Source organism: Larus michahellis, chromosome 5 (assembly GCF_964199755.1).
Source record: "Larus michahellis chromosome 5, bLarMic1.1, whole genome shotgun sequence".
In the NCBI taxonomy this organism is placed as follows: domain Eukaryota; kingdom Metazoa; phylum Chordata; class Aves; order Charadriiformes; family Laridae; genus Larus; species Larus michahellis.
Window position 1 is genome coordinate 45,372,511 of NC_133900.1, and position 24,870 is coordinate 45,397,380.

General features: G+C 39.8%; 1 protein-coding gene across 1 annotated transcript; it reads right to left on the reverse strand.

Annotated features, from left to right (window-relative positions):
* Positions 1–5,005: 5,005 nt before the first annotated feature.
* On the reverse strand, positions 5,006–24,870 carry AADAT (aminoadipate aminotransferase). Its single transcript, XM_074587000.1, has 14 exons — positions 22,592–24,870; positions 21,278–21,346; positions 19,412–19,580; positions 18,164–18,296; positions 17,445–17,519; positions 15,915–16,124; positions 15,335–15,400; positions 14,057–14,139; positions 12,693–12,789; positions 11,814–11,875; positions 9,444–9,508; positions 7,903–8,009; positions 7,122–7,223; positions 5,006–5,949 (listed from the first exon to the last, which is right to left on the reverse strand). Exons 1-14 carry the CDS (start codon positions 22,905–22,907, stop codon positions 5,908–5,910), a joined length of 1,596 nt encoding a protein of 531 aa, XP_074443101.1. The 5' UTR covers positions 22,908–24,870; the 3' UTR covers positions 5,006–5,907.

A 24,870-nucleotide genomic window follows, 5' to 3' on the forward strand; every position in this document is an offset into this window, starting at 1 on the left:
TACAAAGGATGGTATCTATCATTATCCCCATGGGGATGCAGACAACGAAGGGACTCATTCAAAGTTACTCAGAAAGGAGCAGGAAATCCAGGACAAACCCTTTTACAATGCTCTGCACACTTGGCAACACCATCCCTTCGGTACATAACCAACATGCTGTTCCAACGCAGCTATTCACTCCATCCATCTTCAACAGCAGTTAGAAAGGGAAAATGAGATACTTTATATAGACTGTAGCCACTGGCTTCAGCTGAGCACACAGAAGCCAAGCCAAGGCTGAAAAAAACCCCATGACCTGAAGAAAAGCTTGAACTTACTTAACAGCAAACTCCCTTAGTGCCTGTGCATGAATTGAGGGTTACTTCTAAACCTTGTCCCTAGATTTTAATCCTCACTGTCACTAACTTCCTACGCAATGATCTGTCTTGCCTGAATTGTCCTTGCTAAAAACAGAGAGTCAAGCTAACATAAACACCCGTACTGCCATACTACTTTAGACCAATGGGTTTTAGTCCAGTAAAAATGTCTCTGATAAAGGCCAAAGCAAGAGCACAAGAAATGGAGAAATATTTAGCGATGCTTTGAGCACCTCCCTCATTCAGGCAATCATCAGATTAGGAACTCCTGATCTGGACCATGCAGATCATTGTGTTTAATAGTCTTTTACGGACCTGTTCCCTATCGCTGTGTTTAATCTCTTTTTCAGACCCATTTGTGTATTTGGCCTGCACAAAGTCCTGTATAATGTTATGGTGCGTGTAACACTTTTTTCCTGTTTTTTTTCTGCATCCATGATGAAATCCCCCCTACTTCTTTTGCTGTGAGAACAATGCACACCCATTCCCTACACATTTTGCCTGTGCTGTTGCTGGTGTTATAAAGCTGTCTGGCACACCTTCAATCTCTTTCCAAATGGCAGTGCCTGCCCTATTTTATACATCCTTTAGGGAAGCTGTATCATGTCCCTGCATGATTTCTAGTGCTGCGATGCTGGCTGCGTGTACAAAACAGGTCTGGTTTTCTGAATGAAGAGTGCTGCATAAGAGCAGGAGAACAGGTTTTGATGCAGGTTTCAGTTTTTGGCAGGGGCAAAACAGTTTTGTAGCTCATTCACCACAGTATATTGTATCTTCTGTGCTCTGTGAATCTGTTACTGGTAGCAATCTGTGGGAGCTATTAAATTTCAAGTTTGGTGGTGAAGATGTTAGCAAAGCTATTAGAAGAATTCTATTATAGCCTGGGGAAAAACAGAGTAAGCAATATTTTCAGTGAGATTCTTCTAAGAGTCAGTAGTTGCATAGTCATATATGATTGTTTTGGCCTGATGTTTGGCCATCATCCTTAATATAGATGTTTGTTTGTCCGTAATCCTGTTTTGGCCTATCATCCTTAATATAGAAATAAATTTTAGAGAAACAAAATATTTTTGTCCCTTGAGAAAGACGGCCGTTTCACAATTGGAAAGTATGGCTAGCACTGTGTATTAGAAACATCTCTAACGGAGGAGGTCTCCTGTGTACCTGGCTTTGGGGAAGACGACTTCTTGTTTGTTCTCACTGCACTTTTCTCATATGCTTTGTCCTACTCTCCTTTCCTCTGCTGATGTTGGACTTTTCTCCAGTGTTATCCTTCTTACTTCATTTGTCCAGAGCATTATCAAGGCTTTATTTTGAACGGTGAAAGAAAGGTCAGAGCACGCTACTGAGCTGTTTGCAAAGATCTTTTCTGCTGTCATTAGACCTCAGATGCAATGTGTGCGTGTACGTGTGGTCAAGGCGTTGAAACATTTCATTCAGGAAGCTCACAAGAACATGGCTAAAATTTCCTCTTGCCCGTGCAATTAATGAAACTTTTCTATGGAGTTTTATTAAAAAGGACATCAAAACCACATTAGTGTCTTAGAAATTTTGGTTCCATTTTAAAAATGAACTTAGTCATTCGGGAGTCTAATTTACAAAAATAATCACTAGGACTTCCCCTTCCTAATTACTCTACTCACTCTGAAAATTAGTTTTACTTTTAAAAACAATTAGGGGATTGTAGAAACTTTTTACCCCATCTCACCTTCATGGTTTGGTACCACACAGCTAAGGAATTACAAATCATTTTTCTGAACGCCACTTTTACAAAATAGCCCAAGGCCTAAACTGCCAGGATGCAAAACAGGCATATCCATAAAAAAATGGGAAACATTTTATTATGCCAATTAGGAAGCAGAAACAAATAAGACTTATTTATTTGGTGTAGCTGCTGTTACTTGAAGATAAAGACAATATTATATTTCCAATAGTCACCCTTCTGAGGTACATCTCCCCAAAGTCAGCACTGGTCTCCTATAGTGATGCCGGCTGCTTGAAATGAAGAAGTGTTTGGGTTAGACTTGCCACCACCCAGAGATTAATTGTGGATGGGATTATGTATGATGTGAGCTACAACAAATGCAGAGAATAAGGTAATAGCATGCCCGGTCATCAAATTACTAAAAGATAAACAAAATGATGGCAATTGTCAGAAAATAATTGGCCTTGATTATTGAATAAATACGTTGCCTGGGGGGCCTGTGGAGGGAATGATTAGAGAGATCCATGACAAGAGCTGAACAAAGAAGTCCAGATGAAAAAAAAAATGAACTGAGATGCAAAAGTGTGGATTAAATACTTGGGGTGAAAAAGGTATGAAAAAATTGGGTACTGAATAACATATCTGTAAGAATTAAGTCTGTTCTCTTTTGGTTAAGGTTTGTGATAAAGTATTTCCTTTCTTGGGTATTTCTTAAGGGCTTTTTGCTGTTTCCTTTAGTGTTTGTGGAATGCCTAAAATGTTTACAGTTTAACTGGCTATGCCCATACTAAGACAGTTTGGCCAGTTAAATTTTGTTTAATATTGGCTTTCACTAGATGCAATTAAAATTTTTCTTTCAAGACATTAAAAAAAAGTAAAATGTAACTGAAAAAAAAACCAGTAAAGAAATTCTGTGCTTCATATTGTTCCTGCATTCTGGTGGCTACAAAATGGAGGCAAGCAAGCCATGTTCATGATGGCTAAAATCAAACTTTTGCTACCAGTTTCATAGCAAGAGGTGTTCTACTTTCTGCTAAATTTTCATGGCTAAATAACAAGAGAAAAGCCAAACTGGATAGGGTTTTCCTGAAGTGTTTTTATATGCAGATAAACTGGTGATAATTCATGCTCATGACACAAATAAGCAGATTTCTGGATTCAGCTGATGCAAGAAGCTTAGACCCAGCTATGAACGAGAGAGGTTATTTGCTCCTGCACGGATGAAACAGAAAGGGAAAACCAAATGTTTTTTGACCTGCCACATCATTTCTCTCTATGTGAACTTGTTGCCCACCCTTTTCCTTTTTTTTTCCTCTAAGTGGCTTCCTCCAGGAACATTTAATCACAGCGAACGCTCTCTCCCAGGAGACCAGAAACTGCGCTTTAAGAGGTTCAGGGAAACAGTACGTGCATAGAAGATTTTGCTCCCATTGTTCAATTTGCACTGTTCAGGATATTAATTTAATTTTAGATGCTTCACCACAGTCAGGGAAAAAAACCACTCTCTCTAAATTAAATTAGCTGATAGCAAAAGCATCTAATGTGCAGCAAATGCAATTGCATTTTGCTTCCATTCAACTAAATTAACATTTAGATCTCTGAAAATTAAGAGATGCATTATTCAACACATCACCATATAAAGCTTAGTTAATAACGATATTTTCCTTATGATTTTCTAATTCAGGTCTGGCTGAATAACAATATGACAATAGTATTTGACAATGACAATAGCATTTGCCTGAGAACTAAAATCAATCTCAAATGACATTTACATTTATTCCTATGCAAAATTACATTATTTTAATTAAACAGACTCATCAATTCATTCTGTCGCATAAAATGATTTTCTAAATTGAACCCAAGATAAAAATTGCCTTACTGATAGCAAAGTCGGAGCTTTCAAAATTTCTACACGTGGTTAAGAAACTGAAACGTCAAAACTTGCTGTTAAGCAGCACTGCACAGAGGACACTGCTAGTTTGGACCCCCCCATTAGCTCCATCAGTGTACAAAGGGACAGGTTTGTCTTCAAAGATAGCGTTGGTGCCCTGCGAGCAGCTTCGGGACTGGGGGCTCTCCCCGCACTATGTCACCCTGTGGGTGCGCGGTGGGGGTGACCTCACCCACCCCACCACTTGCCCGCCAGCGGCAGCCCCGCTCCTGCTGCCCACAGGGAGGATGGGAGGGAACCTGGAGATGCAGGTTGGGTTGCAGATGAGTCGTGGTGGGACAACAGAGCCAGCCCCCTGTTGGCAGAAGGGCAGGAGCAACAGACAAGCTGAGACCATACCGAGATCTTTGAATGGGTCCGAGAGGGAAGGCATCACGTACTGACATCAAATTGGAGAACATTAGTCTGAAAATCATGTGCGCTTGACTAAAATTCGCAGCAATCTGGGAACAGGGGAAAGGACTGAGTTCAGATATGCTGCTCAAGAAGCTGCAAAGTGCAGAGATGGCTTGAATGTGTGACTAAATTAAAAGGCTTGAGATAAAAGGTGATGCTGGGCTGAAGGCATTGGAATAATCCTGATGATGGAGAGATGCTGGGAAAGGCAGACATCTGTGCTACTTTGTTATGACACATGCTACTTATAACTCGGGAGAAAAGAGGGAATGAAAATCATTGCTAGTACTAAAACTCCTGTGAAACTTCCAATTAAGCAAGGTTGTGCCTGACCCTGATTTGGTGGGGTTACCTGAGCTGCTGACGCGGCTGGATCCTGGAACATATATTTTTACCTTGAAATTCCAAACGCTTGCACGTAAAGAAACAACCATCTGCTATTGCTGGAAAACCACAGCACTTTCATCCAAACAGTAAATAAAACTAAAGTCATTAAAGAAAATGGGAAGCCTTGAAGAATCTTTACAGTTAAAACTTTCTGAAAGTTTTGTGCATGTTGCCAAGTATCAAATGTTTGGGATGATAATAACCAAGGGATTAGAGATCAAAACATTTCTTTATTTTTTCATTTTGCTTGCTTTGTACATCTGGCAGTGTCAGGTTATTGTCCATTCTACTGCGCCCCCGGATACTTCCAGTCTCCATTCAAAAACACATCCGATCGATTAACTAAGAGCAGAGAGCAGTTCTATTAGCACATCCACATGCCTTTGCAAACCAGACATTTTCTAAACACAGGTACAGAGTAATTATTCACAGACTGAAGTGGAAGCCAGCAATCAGGAAACCTTTTACAAATCAGAGAACAAGCTGCAAAACCCATGCAAATCGCAAGGGACCTTAGGCCAAATACTTTTATTTGTAATCATAGCCTAATTTTTCTAGATCAGTTTCGATTTTTAACATCCTTACATCAGTTTTATCTGACAAAACTTCAGTAAAATTAAATACCGATCTTCAAATCTTCAAAACCAGATGCCATACAGCAGGACATGAAGAAAAGTGACACACAAACCCAATTCCAACATCAGGCGTTGGAGGAATGTATCAGTTGGGATTAACAGTGGCTAAGACCAAGTCGGGGGCGACTTCCTAAGTAGCTGATTTCCCCGTTTCCCAACTGAAATGGAAAACAAAAGCCACAACAAAAATCAATTCAAATCTAACAAAACCATGGATTTGACGGGAAACAGAACATTTTGGTTTTGAGTATTTTAAATGTTTCTGAATTGGAATAAATTTAGTAATGCAATGTCCCGTCAAAAAAAATAAGCAAATTGCTTTTCACTCTTTCACTTTTTATTCTTTTTTAGCTGAAACAATCTAGGGAAACATCCGTTGTGTTGTGCTTGCTTTTAAAGTGTTCTGATGAAATCCAAATGTTAATAAATATTTTCCGGAGACGATTTGGATTGCAGCAAGAGCTCTATTTAGCTTTTTCACAAAGCTTCTTTTATAAGGTCAGCCAGTCTCTTGAAGGCCTGCAATGACACAAATACAGTTCATGTTTATATTCCAGTATTATTTAAACAGGCAACAGACTAAACCTATAAAGCTACTAAAACTACCCTACCCATATACAAACTCAGTATTTTATAACGCAAAATTCTGCTGATATTCTGTTTTCCTTTTATAACAACGTGTATGGGGTTTCACTTGTCAAAGCTTCCAATTCTCTGACAGAAGATGAAAGGCAGAGTTTTTTGAAACAGAAAAATACATATATTGATGTTAAAAGGTTATTTGGAGTTCAGATGCAACTGAACAATTGTACTTTTAATACAATTAGTGATCCCTGGGAGAGTATCTCTTTTAACTTAATACAAGGGCCTAGAGGCTCCAAAGGTGAAAGAAAAGGAAGAACAGTTGATTGGGTAAGCATATAAAAAATACAATTTGACTGTCAATACTACGGTTATCACGTTTCAAAGAACAATGAAGAAATAGAAGAAATACAGAAGAAGAAATAGAAAGGCAATAGGAGCCCTTATCTGTTACAAACCTTCACAACGGAATGAAAGTACAACTACAAATACTGAAGTGTCCAAGCACCTGAATCAGATGAGTATTAAATCTGTAAAAATAAATGTCTCCTATCTTTCTTCCCGCTGATTTTACAGATACAGCCAAATAAAATGCAAAATGTCCTAAATACATAGGAGATTAGATCCTGAGAAATGAAATACAACGTATACGTCAATTTTGTAGAAGAAAAACAATATTCTCTCTTATAGAGGATTTAAAACACACACACACAAGAGCAAACAGGTAATTCAATCTCAGGAATGAACGTCTGAAAAATAAAAGATAGGTGATGCCTGCTAATGCTAAAGCAAATAGCAGAACTTACTCTGACTTCAGTGGAGTCTTTATGAATAATATCTGGGAGGATTAAGTGTGAGACTACATGTATGAGAGACACAGGAAAATGCTAAGTAGTCCCAAAAATTTGGTACCTTTCAGGTCATTTGGATATGAGCATGTTGCCTAAGAAACAGCTAATACTGCTTCAAAGTACTGCTTAATCACCTAAGCACTAAAAAAACTACACTAATATTCAAGAAAATGCATAAGGAGAAGTAAGTAAAAATAAGGAAGCATTATTATGTGAGAAGCTGTCTCGATAAGAATGTAAAAAAAAAATCTCACTTACCAGATCCATCTGGGCTGGAGAAGACAGAGAGAAGGAGGCTCTGACATAAGAACTGGGCTCTGAACTATTAATATTGAATGCTCCTCCAGGAACCAGTAACACCTAAGAAAAATTGATTAGCCACCCAGTTATCACCACTTCTACAGTTTTAAAACACTATGTTAAAATTAAATTTGAGAAGGCTCACTGCTGAAACACTGGTATCAGAACATGCCTTAATATAGTTCTTCTCTTCAAAATGAGAAGCCAAAAATATGCAACCTGGAATCAGACTTTCTGTAACAAAATCAAAGGGCTCTCAGGTTTTGGTTACCCAGGCTGGTGGCTTACCAGGTCTGGCTTATCATTACCATACTGTTTGGAAGTCCCAGTGAAGTGGTGGGATGTAGTCTACTGATTACACAGTGCTGGCTTCTCATAGATTGTAGAAATAAAATCACACTTAATTTCTCTTATTAAAAAGATATAGTGGACAGCCATCATTCATATAGGTACCTATATTAACATTGTATATACATAGTATATGTGACATTGTACTATGTATTATAATGGTTTAAATTTAAGTAAGCTGATTAAATATCAACATCTGAATACAAACATGAAAATATTTTATTAACGAGTCCCTATGTGACAACGCCTGACTTACAGACTCAATGATGGTGCACAGCAAGTTTCCCTGCGTTTTTATGCGTGTGCATACGTGTGGATACATATGGTGAATTTATTTTATTCTTCCCTTATTTCATTTTAACATCATAAGCCATTAAATCATAGGTCTTACTTCTTTCTGCAAAGCTTTTTCCATGATCAGCTGCTGTGTATCAGAAACACCCTTAATTTTGATCCATAAGAACATGCCAGCAGCAGGAGGGTACCATTCTGCCAAGCCTGGGGAGAGAGAAAAGAAAGGAATCAAGAAACTTCTGCCCCACGTTTAACTGATACACCACAGATTCAGTGATGTTATTTGTTGCTCCAATGAACTCAAATGTAATGTGGGCCACAGAGCCAGGATACCACTTGCCAAATTTAAAGTACTCCAAATCTGTGTGGGCTTACTGTACTTGTGTTGGTATCCTCAATACTTTTTGTGAAAATGATTGCTCTGAATTACAGAAATCCCAAACATTAACAAACTATATTTGTTGATTACTTTCAGATCAAGTAAACAATTTAAAAGGATGTTCCTGATGCAGTTTCTCCTAATATCACATTGCCTATCAATACAATTTAAAGTATAGCAAAGGGCAAAACTGTTCAAGTTACAATTATTACGTATTTTTCCCCAAAGAAAAGGAGAGCCTAGGAGTTATGCAGAAGATGGGAATGCTTAGGGAGGATTTATGTCTTAAATTATATATGCAGACTTACTGTATACTTTTGTTTACCTAGAATTCTTTACTGGACATATTTTTGAAGAAACTATTTATTTGACATCTTCTCAAGCTCTTCCTCAGTGTATTTAACTATTACATATCTACAAAATACAGACTGTCTTCCATAATGTCATGGCTCCTATTACTAGAAAATGTGAAGACCCTACAGCCTTTCACAGGAGCATATTCTCACAATACACGTTAAGGTAGCCCAGTGCTGTTGCACTGTTTTGATACTTTGGGAATCGAGACAAAGAGGGGCTGCCTAGGTCAACAACCCACAGTTGTTCAGAGCCATGTAGAAAAAAGAAGAAATGCTTCATATCTAAAACCCTGGAATTAGAAAAAGTAAGTACATTAATGATTGTGTGGTGCCTAAGCACCCACGTCCCATGGAAGATTCATCTAAGGTAGGTGGGCAGTTCTTAAGCAGTTATTGCTGATTCCACTTAGACTGACAAAAAGGAGTGAGTCACTAACGTAACTGCATTACCGTTGACCAAATTCTTTCTGTGCTCTGTAATTAACCACAAAAGAGGACATTTGAAATTGATTTCTGACAAAAAAAATTATCACTATTGCTATATTGATTGTTTACATCTTCTTTTAAATTAAGGCCACTAACTCTGGCTATTTCTGACGAAGATTTTAAAGACAAACAGTGTAAGAACATAGTGGAGTGAAATATATGTTCTTTGTAAAAATCCTTTATACAGTAACGCAGTGAGCTTTTTTCTCATCACAATCTCCTTGTCTGACCAGAAAAGCATGAAAACAGCAGCACTAGATCATTTGTCCTAAGTTTAATATTTAATGTCATTGATTTGCTTATAGTGCTTATCTGTCACTTCAGTCAAGAGATGAACTTTAGTGATTTTTCTTGAACACAAAGATGATAAATAGCTAGGAAAAAATCTAAGTAATTAGCTGTGTTGCACTCACTGACCTTTTAACCACTTGTCAGCAGCGATGAGCATTGCATCCCGCTGGGTCCTGTAGAACTCCACCACTCTGAAAGTAAATTATCAGTTCAAAGTCACGATCCCATAGCGCTTCGGAGTCCATTTGTTTCCAAAGACAGAAACAAAGCTTTTATACTTGAACAACCTAAATGCATATTTAATGGCAATAGGAGCGTATCCTAGATGGGCACAATACAGTACACTGGGTGTATGAAACTTTGTATATGTATCAGAGAAATCTTGAATATTCGTTACAGTGTGTCTCCAACAAAGCACTGATCAACCAGAGGAAGTGCCTGTGTGGCTGCTTCTTAAGATTTACATATGCCATGGAAAGTCTTTATGTATTATATCCATGCTGGATACAAGCCCTGTTAGCAGTATTTATCACACAAAACAGACATAGTGAAGAAAATGAAGGACTTACACATATGCAAAAGCACAGACTCAATATTTGTGCTTTTGAGTTGAATTTGTGTAATAGGTACACACAGAAATGATATTTCACAAGGTAAAAAGCAAATAATTTTATAAACCTGTCATGACTATTTGACAGCTTCACCTTTTCTAAGCCTTTGAACCTATCTCCTTCACACTTTCATAAGTAAAACTTCCAAATAATTCAATCTCTTACTGGGGAAAATGGCTCTAACCCAAGTTTCAACATGGACAAGTCTTGTGCAGTGGCTTTTGTTGACATAAAATGAGACAGCTGTGATTCTGCAATGGGAGAGAAATGCCTGAGACAGAGTTCATAAATCAGATGTAGATGTGTTCCCTACTCCGTAGAGAAACCGTACTTAGTAATTTGCATAATTTTACATGCATTTTTTTTATACTCTTTGAACCAATAGCTTTGATTTCTGGATGTATTTTATTACACCTTATAGACTAACACCACCAAAAGCTTGTATAGTTTTGGGACTCAGCCTATACCAATTGCTATGTTCTGCATGAAATGGGGAATCTTGCTTATGCTGTTTTTACCACACTTGCAATTCCATTGCAAGTTTTTTGCCTTTCTGTTATCATTTTACTTCCATGTTGGAATGAAATTGTTAAGTGTTAGTGAGACAAGACTATAACACAAAAATGCAGCTGCTGCAAACAATAGGCTAGCTCCTACCCAAAAGCATGATTTAACAAGTCAACCTTGTCCAAATGAAATCACCTGGAAGAGACTGCAGTCAGCTGTTGGGCCTCATCAATAAGTCACCTGACAACTGAGTCTAGAAGGTTATAAAGGGTTGCAGTTACCCTACTGCAGCATTATTTTCATTAGCCAAGAGGCAGAGTGGCCTTCTGGCTTAAGCAAGGATGCCTTTTGGCCTACAAGAAGAAGGTAAGTAAAGAGATGCTTTAGGATATATTTTTCTAACTGCTGAAAGTTGAGCTAAAGTGTGGTCCAAGTTTCCCTGCAAAACCTATATTTATGCTCTTTTTTCTTAGAACAAGGTGAAGTCAGGGCTTGTGTGTCTACTGTTTGTGGATTTTTTTAAATACTAGTATTTACAGTATAGACAACAGGCAGGTGCTCAGGGGACAGAGGTGGCTGTTACAGTCAGATATAAGAACTTTTTTGTGGTTTGCTTGCATCCTTGTTACAGGCCTAGGCAGAGCATAGCACATTACCTGCTGAAGTAGGAAGCTTGGGGTTCTAATGGCATCCAAGTATGTCATCTGAAATGTGGCACAGATATTCAAGACAAACTACACTCCTCCAGTGTAATAAATGAAAAACAAATGTGTGTCAGTCAGTATATAAGAAATGCTGAGTTAGACCTTAGCCCAGTGTTCTGTCTCCAAGTGTGGTGACAGAGGCAATGTTTAGCAAGTGCTGGTGATCTTCACTGCTCTCTGTAGGTCTTTTCATCAGCATCCTTAATCATTAGATCAAGGGTGTTAGAGGGTGAATCCCTGCTGAGTTAGTGAGGCAAGAACTCCCTGTATAGAAGCTATGCTGACTCTTTTTCAATAGATCATGTGCTTGATGATCTTAGCCTTTGCTACAGCCCCTACCACTTTAACAGGAATGAAAACCTTACTCACTGACTTGGTGCTCCCAGGATCCTTTTGAGCTCCCTTCGGATGGGAGCTGCATAATGACCATGTCAGTGGACTGGTGGATTATTGGTCTGTAGTGGCAGTTCACGTGCCCTGACCTGCATGTCTGCAGCTTCACACTGAGCTCCTTCAGGACTCTTGTGTGAATACGGTCAGTCTTGGTGACCTGGCTTATCCATTTGGCCTAATACTGGTACCTTCTCTGACTCATTTACTGCAAAGAATGTTTTATATAGGTAACAGGAAGCAGAATGACAAATGATGAGATTCGGCATATGACATGACCCTACCTGTCTATATGCTCCAAGAAACCCTTTTCTCCCCATTGCTGAAGCAGCTGTGATATCATAATCTAAAGAAATAAAACACATAATCAATACCATGTTTTAAGCAGGACTGTTCTGCAATTATCAAAAGATATATAGCCTGATGCATTATTCAAAATTCCACACAGCAAGAAATTGCATGCGGGGTCTCTTGGAGCCCTTTATAAACAGAGGTGGCAACAGCAACAGGCCACTGTAGTCCCTGTTACTGCTGTCTCCAAGGATCATGGCAGTGTTTGGAAGCTGGAGTGGGGGGAGGGAAGCATGGATGGAGAGCTGAATATGGTAATCAGGGAGAAAAAGGAAGGCAATGTTATATTGCTTTACCTTCCTGCCCATATCAGCCTCCCTGCTTTAATACTGCCTCTGTGCTGAACTAATGGAGCTGGAAGATGGAAACCATATCTAGATGTGCTCAATGTGTCCTTTATTACTAACTATAAAGGGGCTGTAGCTGGCAGCCTGCTTTGTAATGTCTCTGTGGGCTGCTGGTATTGTTCTAATTACACAGTAGAATGAAAAATAGAAAAAAAAAAAAACTTAGAGTGCTTCCGGTACATGCTTTACATTGAGGTTTTTCAAGTAAATCTACTAGCAAGAGATACAAAGTATTTTAAATCTTGAGTCTTGAAACCTGAGGGTTAAGGGCATATTAGCAGTGCTTTCCATGCCCTGAGACACCCTCTGGTTGTAATTTCTGTGGTGGTCTCTCTTCCTTTGGCAGAACTGACAATGTATGTGCTGCTTATAAACAAAAATGCAAAGCTGTTCGTTTGTGGCTTCTTATGACTTGGAATATGTTATCTATTCCAAGTACAATTCATTTGGCAGTTTGGTACTTGCCTGTGTGAAAGTGCTGGTATGCATTGTTGAAACCTGAATGTGTAGAATAACTCGGTCGATAAGAGGCTTGGGACCTGTCAGAAAACCTATTCTTAACCTAGGAAAAAAAGAAAAAAGTTACTACAGAAATACTATGTGCTAATACTTTGTGTGAGTTATGGTTTAACTTATAACTGGGAAAACATGTTACTGTTTCATTAATATTGTAAGGATCTTCTACACATTTAAGTTTATTTATACCTTAATAATGCCCTAAGCCCCAGGCTTATGCAACTTATGAACTGAGTTCATAAGTCATGAAATAAAAACATTTAAGGGTTTTTAATGCTTATAGTAGCTTCTTAGTTCTGAGACTGCAGGAATTATCCCACGCTTGTAAGCTTTCCTCTGCAACCACAAAGATTACATGAATCAAAGGGAAGGAAAGACAGGTTTTCCACATGATGAAAAATCATGAATGCTCACACTTTATGAAAAACAGATGGGAAGTGGCAAACAGCTTTACTCTTTCACTCCCTTTCAGGGCTGCAGAATAAATGGAATTTATACTGATAAACTAGATTCTTATTCATGCTTCAATTCTTAGGACCTATCTTCACAGGTTGGCTGAAGTTTTATTTTGAAGAAAAATAGAACCAGTAAGCTCATGTATGTCTTTGACAAAGATAAAATTGCATCATGCCTTTTTGCAGTGCCACTTCTGAAAGTGCAATCACACTTAGCATCGTGTTGTCTCCTCACTTTTTCAGAGATGGGGTTATAATCCACTAGCTGCCAGTGCAGAATTCATATTACTTTCTTATATCTACCAGGATAATAAACAAAAGCAAGTTAAAAATCAAATACGTTGACTTGTGTGAAATCGAAAACAGCCAGCTTAGTTTTTAGAAACAACCTGCCAGAATTGTATGGCTAGAAGATGGGAGATCAGTATAATCCTATAGTTTGCAGAGGAAGATGCCATCGTTTCTATTCTGTATTGTAAGTTCAGGGAGACTGCAGGAATGGTAAGAGATAGGAGAAACAGAAAAAGACGAGAGAAAAGCTCCAAGGAGTTCCAGGATCAGAGCTGGAATCCAGCATCTGTCTTTCTGCCTATATGGTGTCTGCAAGAATGGGCTGCCGGGGGAGAGCGGCTTAACTATCAGTATCAGAAGAGAAGCAGAATCTGGAGTTAAATGACTGCCAAGAGATGACAGGAAAAGTGAGTGGACTGAGAAAAGCTGTGGATCCAAAAGTACGTTCCAGAAATGGACAGGTATTAGATGGAAAAACACTATGACATGTCTGATCATTTTGTATGAAGTATTAGTCTTGTGCCTTAACTGAACAGGCAGTGCTGAGCATTCTGAAGCTGGCCTTACCCAGATGAGAGAATTTTAGAGAAAGAGTCAGTCCTGATAACTCGGCCATCCACATCCATTGAGAGGAAAGTTGGAGCCCATGGCTTGGAAGAAAAATAAAAAATAAAATTCAAGGTGCTAGTAAGGATTATGATGGAATTATTTGCTTTACTATGAAGACATCATTAATTTCTTAAAGAAATATTTGATAGTAAGTATTTTACAGATGTGCATTGCAAGGAAAAAAATGCAGTAACCTCCTGACAAGTGATTGTTTAGGCTAGCTGTCTGAAAGTATTCTATGAAAGTCATCAAGAAATCAGCCTTGTTTTTTTGATGCTTAGCCCATTGCTCAGTATACAAGTGTTCAGTTCAAGTTTTGGTATGATGCCATAAGTAGGAGAGAGAAGTTATGATTTCTCTGCCAAGATTTTTTTATTGAGTAAACAGATACTGTAATTTCTAAGATGAGGCTCTATAGCTTTTAGCTTTATCTTAAAAAAGGAAATTGGAAGATATGACCAAATTCTGATGATCTGAGAGTACACTTTTTCCTTACCAAGAATTCTACTTTAAACCTTCTCCCCTTACACTCTAACAAAGCTACACAATGCTATTCAATGAGTAAGTGAAGCAGTTTTATTGCTACTCCCATAAAAACATATTTCAAAATAGAAAATACTGAACTTCAGCTTCTACCAGTGTTTTACTGCTTTATAGGGCCAGCTTTTATTCCTGAAGTTATGTACTCTTGCAGACTGTGCAACTGTAGATCCATGTGCGAAGACAGATAAACACTTGATTGTTACCCATTTGGGGAACACTTAACATGAAGGAGGGAAGCTGCCTATCCAGTACTATGTCCTGTGCTATCTGGGAGAACTCTCTAGGGTTCTCCAAAAGGCAAAGGGGTAAAACTGGGATATAGTAGATTGGGAGTAGGCAGTTTTCCACTGAAGGAAGAGACTGGGCTGGAAGGAACATTAAGAGGCTGCTATTTTCAAGTGCTGCTTCAGTGGCATACTTGTTTTGCTCCGGAGGCAAAGTTTTTGCCACTTTCTGACTACTGAAGGAAATTCTGTCCTGTTTAAGGCTTGAGGAATTTGAACTGCTGATTAACAGGACTGATGCAATAAAATGACACAAAGGGGACAACAACTGAAAGTAGCATAGACTGTGAGGCCTACAACTACCTTGGTAGGACATGAAGAAGGAGCATGCAGGAAGATCCATGGCTCAAACCTTAGTTCTCTCCTGGACCAGAAAAGATGTTACTAAAGAGTATGGAAGACAAATTACCTTTTCAAACTGAAGAAAGTAGTAAGGATCATCTTCTATTATGAGGAAATCATATTTTCTTGCAAGCTAAAGAAATTAATAAAAAGTAAAGATTCATTAAAATGTAAAGACGTTGTAAATTCAGTTCTTCATACACCCTGGGCCTACTACCAGGACCATATTATGATCCTGTGGATTGCTTATTCACTATATACAAGGCTCTATCAAGAGAAATTTTCAAATACCTGATTTAGACATCAAGCAATTACAAGAGTAACATGATACCTGTAGCGCAAGGACACATATTTAAGTGGAAGTCTGTTCCATGTAGCGTTCAAACTGTGCAGAAAACTTGCAGTAAGTCCAGTCTGAAGCCCATGGCAAAGATACCATGGCTACTATTGCAAAAATAATTTATCTAATGCATAGCTCATCTCTGAAGAGTTGTCATGAAAGCGGTTCTGCTAGAAACAAGTTCTAGGAAGAATGTCTACTGGACCAATAATGGTCCCAAATGCCACACAAGGGGTATCCTCAACTGAAATGAGACAGACATTTATCCATTTCCACCTACAAGGTTCCCAAGGCCCCAGCTACTTACCTGGTAAATCTCCTTCTTGCGCTCTGTGGTCAGAGAGTTTCCAGTTGGGTTGCAGCCATTTGGAATGGTGTACAGAAATTTGGGGAGGTGGTGGCTACGATTTTTCACATCTTCTGAGCTCCAAGTAGATAGAATTTCTTTTAGAGCTTTTGGAATAATGCCATGTTGGTCACTAGGAACATTAATTATGTTACAACCCAAAGGTCTCAGCTGTTGACAGGAGGAACAAAACCGTCATAATCCAGTAATTCAAAGGTCTTCCTTTTGTCATTGGCATCGTACAATTTCAGTGATACACAGTCTTTCTGCCTTTACTGCTGTCTCAAACTCCATTTCCTCGTGATTGAAAAGAAAGTTTGCCTGAAATTGCTGCGAAGCTTGTCAAGCTTATCACAGCACTCTATTTGCCCTGTTAAGCCAACCAACAAGAAATGGGTAGCTCCTATGTCCAACTGCTGCTCTTCTCTAGGAAATCACACGTGGTTTTGCGAGCAGAAAGGGATTTTGTGAATTTGGACTGTGTTCTCTCAGGGCTCCTCATGCTCTCACCACAGATAGTAAGTTCATAGCACCTTCATTTCCTGCTGACAAGGTACACTCTACTTCAGTGGAAGTGCCAGAACTATAAGCTACTCGTCAGTGACAAAGGGCAAAGAATTTATTCTCAATAGTTATATTCAGCAATACAAGGGAGAATGAAATGATGCTACTGCAATGACATGTTGACAGCAGTATGACAAAATATATGTAAAATACCAACAAAAAGCATGCTGTCTCCCCTCTGTGGAATTTCAATTTGTACCATGTGGTGCACTGCATTTTTACGTAAAAATGCAAGTTGGTGCATTGTCAAAATATATTCCTAACAAAATATATTTCACTAGACAAGATACACTCAAACTTGGCACAGCATACAATAACAAAATTCCTTTTGATGCAAGGGGAGACTGGACTGAAATTATGGTTTCTTATCTATCCTATCCCTTCTTACATACAGTTCTTATGCATTTTGAGCTGACATTTAATTACATACTGATTAAATTATTTTTCAGAAGTAAACTTTGACATTTTTATATAGTTCTTACTAACTCACACCCTCATACTCACATATGGATGTTTCAGGCTTATTCCAATTTTATACTACTTACAGCTATGGTATTATCAGACCATGAAATACTTCAGGTAAATGTGCTGATATGTTGAAATACCCACTTGTTACAAATTTGCTTCAACCTGACTATGCTGTGGTGGCTTTCCTTCCAATCCCAAATGTGACCTTAGCCCTTGGATGAACTAGGATTTGAAAGAGGAACTTCTGTCCTGGGAAGAGCTTTTATAGAACTTTTAGTAGAAAAGCTTCTATGAATTAGTATTTATGAACTTAACTGGACTAACACTGAAAACCTGATTCTTAGATATGCTTTTACAGTAAATACAGACTGTGTATAGATAAGCCTGCAGATCAGGTACTAAATTGCTGTTTACTTCAAATGTAACATTCACAACACTTTGCAGCTAAAAAATACTTACAGCTGCTAGTGTCCCAGAGTATGTAGGTGCATCCAAAAGGATATTGTCCCCAGGATTAATAAGCATTTCAAACACCTGTGAAAGAGAAGCCTATTTTAGAAGATTGTGCTGTTCTTGTACACATGCTTCATAGTTCTGACTTCTTTGTGGGATTAAAAATCTTCATTAGGTATTAGTAATCCCCTAACCATTTAATCATACTGTCTGAGAAAAAGCGATGAACAGATGAAAAAATCTGCTTTAGAGGCAAATGAAGTTAGGTAATCAGCTAGAGAATATGGAAAGACAGCGCTCTATTATATGATAGAAACAGAGCTTCAGTTAGAAAGGATCAACTAAGCAGCAGTGGGAGTGAACTGGTGAGGGTAATTTAAGGAAGTCTGACATAATTAGAATTGAGTTATGGTAATGCAATTAATGCACATATGTACTTATTACTGCACTACTTCAGTAACATGAAATGTTACCTTATAGCATATTTTCTGACATTTTTTTTTTGGTTTACCCAAACATTCATGCAGTCCTGACAGATTAGACTGCCACACCAGTTTTATTTCAGTTCTATTATCTCATATTGATAATACCATGAGACGTATTTAAGAAACTACTCTGCATAAAGTTATACAGTGGCACTTAATGCTGAGTATAACTGAACATACAGAAGAATAAACATGTCTCTAAAAGAAAATGCTTTTAACATATGAAGCTTTTGGTCTTACTTTACACAAGCCTTCCTGGCTGCCAGTTGTGACACAAACTTCCATTTGTCCTTGCTCAGGACTGTAGTTGGCTGTGGGGGGATTATGTAGATTCCGCTGGAAATCCTTTAGCCAAGACAACAGCTCTGGAATCCTGAAACATGAATAAAATAAGGTGTATCTAATGTATAGGCTGAAGCTAGGCTGTTCCTCTAAATCATTGCCAAATCTAGCACACGCTTCTGAGTCTGATTTCAGCTGTCACAGATGACAGATACACTTAGATGATGATTTTATGACTGCTTTACCAAATGAGAAAAATGAGATAAATGTTTCTCATGGAAAAACAGAAGAGATGGGCATCAGTGATCCATACACCAAATTATCACACTGAAATCTGGGCATAAATGACTCGCTGACCATGGAACAGGGGTAGGGGCTGAACAATATCCACTCCTAGGAGTGATCTTTGCATGCTCAAATGTGACAAAGCTTGCAATACTGCTAGTAATAGGCTGCAGATAATAAGGATTTATGAAACAGATTTTTCAAAAAATGTTTTCAGGTCTTGTAGGATGTTCACAAATGGCTGGGTTCATTTAAATATTAAGAGAAGTCTGAACTTCACTGACGAATGCCCCGTGTGCCTCTGTAGGTACCTAAATATTTTTGCAAACCTGTCACATGCCGGACTCGGTGTCTGCTGGGGAGTTCACATGAGTGCTAAAGTAACTTAATGATATGTAATTTTTGTACTAAAAATGACAATACTATAAATACCTCCACATTCAACTACATTCACAAGTAGCACATTCTGACTTTAGTATGTTGTACCAAATGAGAACAAAACAAATACTCCAGAATGTGCAAACTATGTTATAAGATAACATGTAGTATTTGGTGTAAAACTATGTTATAAGATACTATGCAGTATCCTTTAATGAATATCTTCTTGCAAAACACAAAATGATTCTTCCTACTGGTTTGGGAGTCTAGATTCTCAAATACCAACAGCCAGGAAATGTTCTGTCTTGAGAATTACTAGTATTAGTTTTGTTTTGTTTTTAAATTAGTAATCTACTCAAATCTTTCCACTTCTTTCAATTGCCTCACCATTTTAGTCTAAACCTGTTTTTTTGTAAAACAGGTTTTAGAAACAGGTTTTAAAAACACAGGTGAATTAATAATAAAAGGTATTATGCACATAATAAAAAGTATTATGATCCTTTGATTCTGGTATCTTTAACTGCAAGCAGCCCTGACAGATACCCTGCTGAGGCCGAGTACTGGAGAGCTCTCTTCATCAGATCTTCCCCAATCTCAACAGCAGTTCCATGTCCAATGGCAACAGTAGCCCTCTTAAATGGAAAAACATTAGGGTTTGGTGCCCCTCCAGCCAGAGAGATGAGAGATGGAGGAGACTTTTGCATCAATTCAGCTAGAGTAAAAAGAAAAAAATGTGGTTACAATTTCATTATTGCAACACTGATCATATATTTTAGTCAATATATAATAATTGCCCAGAAAAACTTGCTCTGTTTTTCACTTTATTTTTTTAACAGCATCAGGAATGCAGAAGGATGATAATTCTTTTTAAACTTGCCTTTCTACTTGGATTAAAAAGGTGTTGGGAGGGATGACACAGGTGTGACAGACCAGAACAAAAAAAATATCTTTGTTTTAAAATAAGATTAAAAAAACCTATTTATAATTTATCTGGACTGTTCTACTACTATAAAAACTTTTTCTGCAATGATGTCTTTTAAGCTTCAAGAATTTAAAATCTTAATGATCTTCTGTTTAGACTGACTTGGAATGATTTACTTTGTTTTTTGTTATTCAGTCTCACTTTAGCTGATGTGGCAATAGTGCAGCTACACTGCTACTTACATCTATGATTATAGCTTTTTTCATTGGGGAGTGGGAATGTTTCTGGCAGACCAGCTTTAGTGGCAGAGGCACTGTGTAAATAATTCAATATGAAGAAAATGTTAACAACTCTTGCTTTAAAGTCACAATTCCATAACCACCCAGATCCAATCTATGCTGCGAAGACTGGACCTCAATCCAGCAAGGGCAATTGATTGCATTAAACCTAAGAGCTCACACTACAGCACTCATGCTGACTCCACACTTTTACATCAGATATGAGAGGACAGATGATACCAGATCTGGCTTAAAGCCTCCTGTTATCAAGTTTGTACTCCACTACTTATTAGCAAATTTGAGCATGGGGAGTTAATTCTTATCAGTTCAGCAATATGGGTCATGTCTATGACTTTTGGTCTGGTAAATAGATATTTACTTTGTCATCAAAACTGCAGCCTCAATCTGTCTTTCTGCACAAGCTGTGCTACTTAATATTTGTGTTATGACGCATATTAACGTATCACTTGAAAAAGTATAGAGACTGACTAGAGTGAATTAGTTGACTTAGCTGTGCCTGTATGAAGTGTTTTAAGCAGAACAGCAAATGCCAACCCCTTACCAAGAGAGGAAATTGCCCCCTGAAGGCTTACCTAGTGATGCATGTCCCATGGTCTGATTCTGTCAGGTCTCAATTGAGTTTCAACTGAGTAAACAAGTAGGCAGTTAACCTTTCCTATCTGTCACACACAAGACTATGTAACATGGTAGCCTAAAGGTAGTGTCATATAGAAAAGGAAAGTGTAGCAACGCTGAGAGGGTGGACATAGTAAGGAATTTATAGATGTTAACAGGACACAGGAAAACTAGGTGGAAAGAAGCATTATGCAGGCAGTGAATTTCAAGTCATTAGCAGTTGCTTGTTTCTGGACAACCAGCACAAATTCAGTAGCAAACTGTGCCAAAAGCCCTATTTCAGAGGCAGTAGCAGAGAATTTTTTTCCAGACACATGTTAGAGTGACAATACTATTTCTGCTGTCTGGATGGGTTTCTGAAATGGTCCAAGGCTATTCACTTTATTCTCCTTTATACCTGCCTGACATCTCAACTTGACGGAAGTCAAAGCGGTTAACTGGCCTTGCTTTGTCAGCTTACAGCATGGTTTTCTTTCAAGCCTTTTTAAGTCTTTAGCCATGACACCCCAGCAAAGTCGAGAATGTAGAATGATACCCTTCCAGAAAACCTGGAAAGAACAGGTGTATACTCACTCAGAAGTCTTATTGGAGATGCTTTTCTTGCTGCACTCACAGTGGTGATAAATCGAGAGTAATTCATATCTATGAGGAAAGAGCAATTAGTTGGATGTGAAGCTTGAAAAGTGAATAGGAACCCCCATGCTTTTGGTAGGTGCAACTCCCACAAGTAATGCTTCCAATTTGTCATCTCTATAGATTTGCTCTATTGTAAATTACGTGTCAATTTATTAATGTTAAAATCAGTGCTGGGGTTTTTCCTTTTTGAATTCAGGGAAAAGGTTTGTACTTCATATGCATGGGTTCTGTCACAGCCTCACAGCGACACTGGCACAGTGGGAATAGGCCAGATGCTGCTGTTCTGACAAACACAGACAGCAGTACAGTTTTGATGTGGGGAACTTGTTGGTCTGCAGTAAACAGGAAAAAGCCTTTCCCCTTCCATTTACTGCCAGCTGTGGAGTTTTAAGGCAGATTACAAATTTGAAGATCTGACAGATCTTAAACACCCAACAGCTCTTTTTAATGAGAATACAGCTTTATTAGCTGTATTAAGTATTGCATTTAAAGTGCTTTAACAATTGCAAGCCATCATTACAAGTCACAACACTTGTCAAGTTAGAGGTGTTTTCTTAGGAGGGATAATTAAGAATGTCTCTCAAAATGCTTCAGATGAGTGTTTTCCCCCCTTTCCCCCAGTGCCCACCAAGATTCAGGGGACAGTGAACGTGGGAAGCCTCAAGGCCCGTTCTCCGGGGAAAGCCAGCTGCTCCTTCATTAGGAAGGAACGCAGAGGAATGAAATGATGGGCGGAGAGACCCTGCCATCTTGACCACCACTTCCAAGCGTGCTTCTACTGAATTCACAGAAAATAACTGCTTCAGCAGCCACAGCAACATGCATGTGCTGGCAGTTACTAAAATGATCTGTTGAGCAAGACTGCTTGAAAAAAAAACAAAACACCTCATGCTTTCTAAAAATACCACTCTTAACACCCCTCACCCTCAAGCGTGTTTCCCCGAGCAGCAGCAGCACCCCAAGGCCGAGCCTTGCTCCAGCCTGTCAGGCAATGGCTTCTGCCGCTGCTCCAGGCGGGGGCCGCCAGGCCTGGCTACGGCTGTTTTAGGGCACATCTCAGGTAGCGCTCCGCCCCCCCCGCCCCCTTCCCCGCGGCGATGTCCGAAACGCCCCACCGCTGCCCCCCGCTTTCCCGGAGGGGACACAGCGTCCCCAGGGCTGCCAAGAGCCGCCCGGTGCCGCCACCCTCCCGCGGCCCTTCACGGCGGAGGGGCCGTTGGTGGCCGTTGGCCGGGCCGCGCGCGCACCTACCGGCAGGACGGCGCGGGGCCAACGGCGGCGGCCGGAGAGGGCAGCGGCGGCTGCCCGCGCTGCTGGGCATGTGCGGGCCCGCCCGCTGCGGGGCGGCGAGCACCTCCCGGGGCGGCTCCTGCGGGGCTGGGGCCCTGGGCAGCGGGCCGCGGCCGGGACTGGCCGGTGTGGCTGCCGGCGAACCGTGAGGGGAGCGGGGCCGGCGTCCGCAAGCAGGGCCGCTGCCAAGGCAAGGCGGCCGCCTTTCGCTGAGGGGGTTCGGACGCCGATCCTGCGCGGATTCGTGACAAAGTCGTAAAAGGCAGGGCTCCCCCATCGGTTCCTTCTGTGTAATGCCCTGAAGAGAAGGGCTGAAGCCGGATGGGAGAGGGGAGGCGGCCGGGCAGAAGGCGACGGTGCGGGCTGGGCCGTGCCGTGCCGCCCCGCCATCCACGGGGGTGGTGGGGAAAACGGGGGGGAATGTGACACTTCTTGTCTTTTTCCTCTCATCTGGAGGGTTAGGACTAGTGGACCTGGCATATTTGATCAATACATCAGGTTTTTAATGAAATTATTAGTTTATAAATTGCTAAAAAGTAGGGGAGAATGGAACCCGGTGGTGTCTTGCAGACCTCACTGGGGCAGCGGTAATGGGGTAACTGGCGGTAGCATTTTCCTTCAGCTCTAAGCTGTACGAAGCAGCAGCGCAGACACTCTCTGCCCCCACCGCTAATTGGGCCTAGCACTTATGGAGCCGGATGGGATGAAGGAACTGGCTTCGGTTAAAGCACAGCAAAAACGTTCTGGTTTTTCAACTAAATTACTCTCTAAGCCACTTTGATATGTTTTCACTAAAGCTTCTGCTGCTAGAAGGAAGCAGGATTTAGATCAAAATTTGAAGTTATGAAATTTTTTTTTTTTTTTCACAGATGAGCAGGATCAATTGTGTTGTGACATGTCCCCACCTCTCTGGGTGTCACATGCTGTTGTTTGGGCCTGTGACTGTGACTGTAGCTGCTGTCCAGAGACACAAGTGTAATTTTCGAGTCATGGCTTTGGACTTCAGGGCTGCCATAGTCCATGCTCCTGAGTGGAAAATAGGAGAGACGTGTCTAGGTATAAAGTAGTCTGAAAAACCATTGCAAGGGCATGTGAAATCAGGCATGCTTTGCAACATGTAGGTTTTCCTAGTTAGCTTGGAGGCAGGACAGTAAAAATGATGGACAGGATGAGCACTGGAGCATTTCTAGGCTTTAAATTAGTAAATCATCTGGCTTTAAGGTTCCCAGTGCCACTTTTTAACTGGCACCTTCCAAAGCCTGCTCAAGGCAAAGCTGAGGTATGAGAGCAAAATGGCTCTAGAGAAAAGAGGTGGTGCCATAGTAAGATACCTTATTTCTTTTTCTCTTTTTTTTGGGTGACAGTGCAGTGTTCGGATCTGCTGAAAGGCTCCATAATTAGATGGAGTGTATTGAGATCTAAATGCGAGTTCCTTCCTAGTTTTTAATGTAGATGAGGAAGGATTCTTTGCTTAGTTGGTATGTGAATGCTGTTACACTGAAAACCGAATGTTGTTACTAACTTTCATGGCCTGAAGAATTTCAAAATTAGGTAATTGCCTTCTAATAATGTGATGTACAGACAAAGATAAAAGATGGGTATAGAAATATGAAATAACCTAAAGTATGACAACCTATAAGAAAACCACTGAGTATATTGACTATGTCCCCAAGCAGCCACAAATGTAGAGACACCAAACTTCTGTGGGGAGCTGGTTGTGAAAACACTGATTGAATCTAAACTGCTTGTTGTGTAATCTTGGTTTTTTTCATTTCCAGGCATCAGTGTTGCAGTTCATGGCACAGACCAAAGCCCAGAGAAGTCAAAAGCAAGATTTCCATTGATTTCTGTGGGCTTTGTCTGGTGTCTTAGCCAATTCCAGTGTCATCCTATTGAAACAAATTTTTAAAAAAAGCAATTAGAAAGAGTACAAGTGTTTGGATGCTTATCCCTGCTGGATTCATACGGCAGATCTCTGCATCACTGTTTATATTCCTTAGCAGCCACAAATTGAGTGCTCTGTTTTCTTACTGTGTAAGAATAGTTATTTCCTTGCTGTCTTTGTGTCTTATATGCATACTTAGAACAATGGCTATTTGGTGCAAGTCTTGGATAACTCACGAAGCATTGGTAAGGCCCGCATATGGCTGTTTCTAATGAGAAATATCTCCTGTTGTCTGAAAACGTACTCTACCTCTCTCCAAAAGCTCTGCATGCTGATGCTAGGCAAGGTCAGGTTA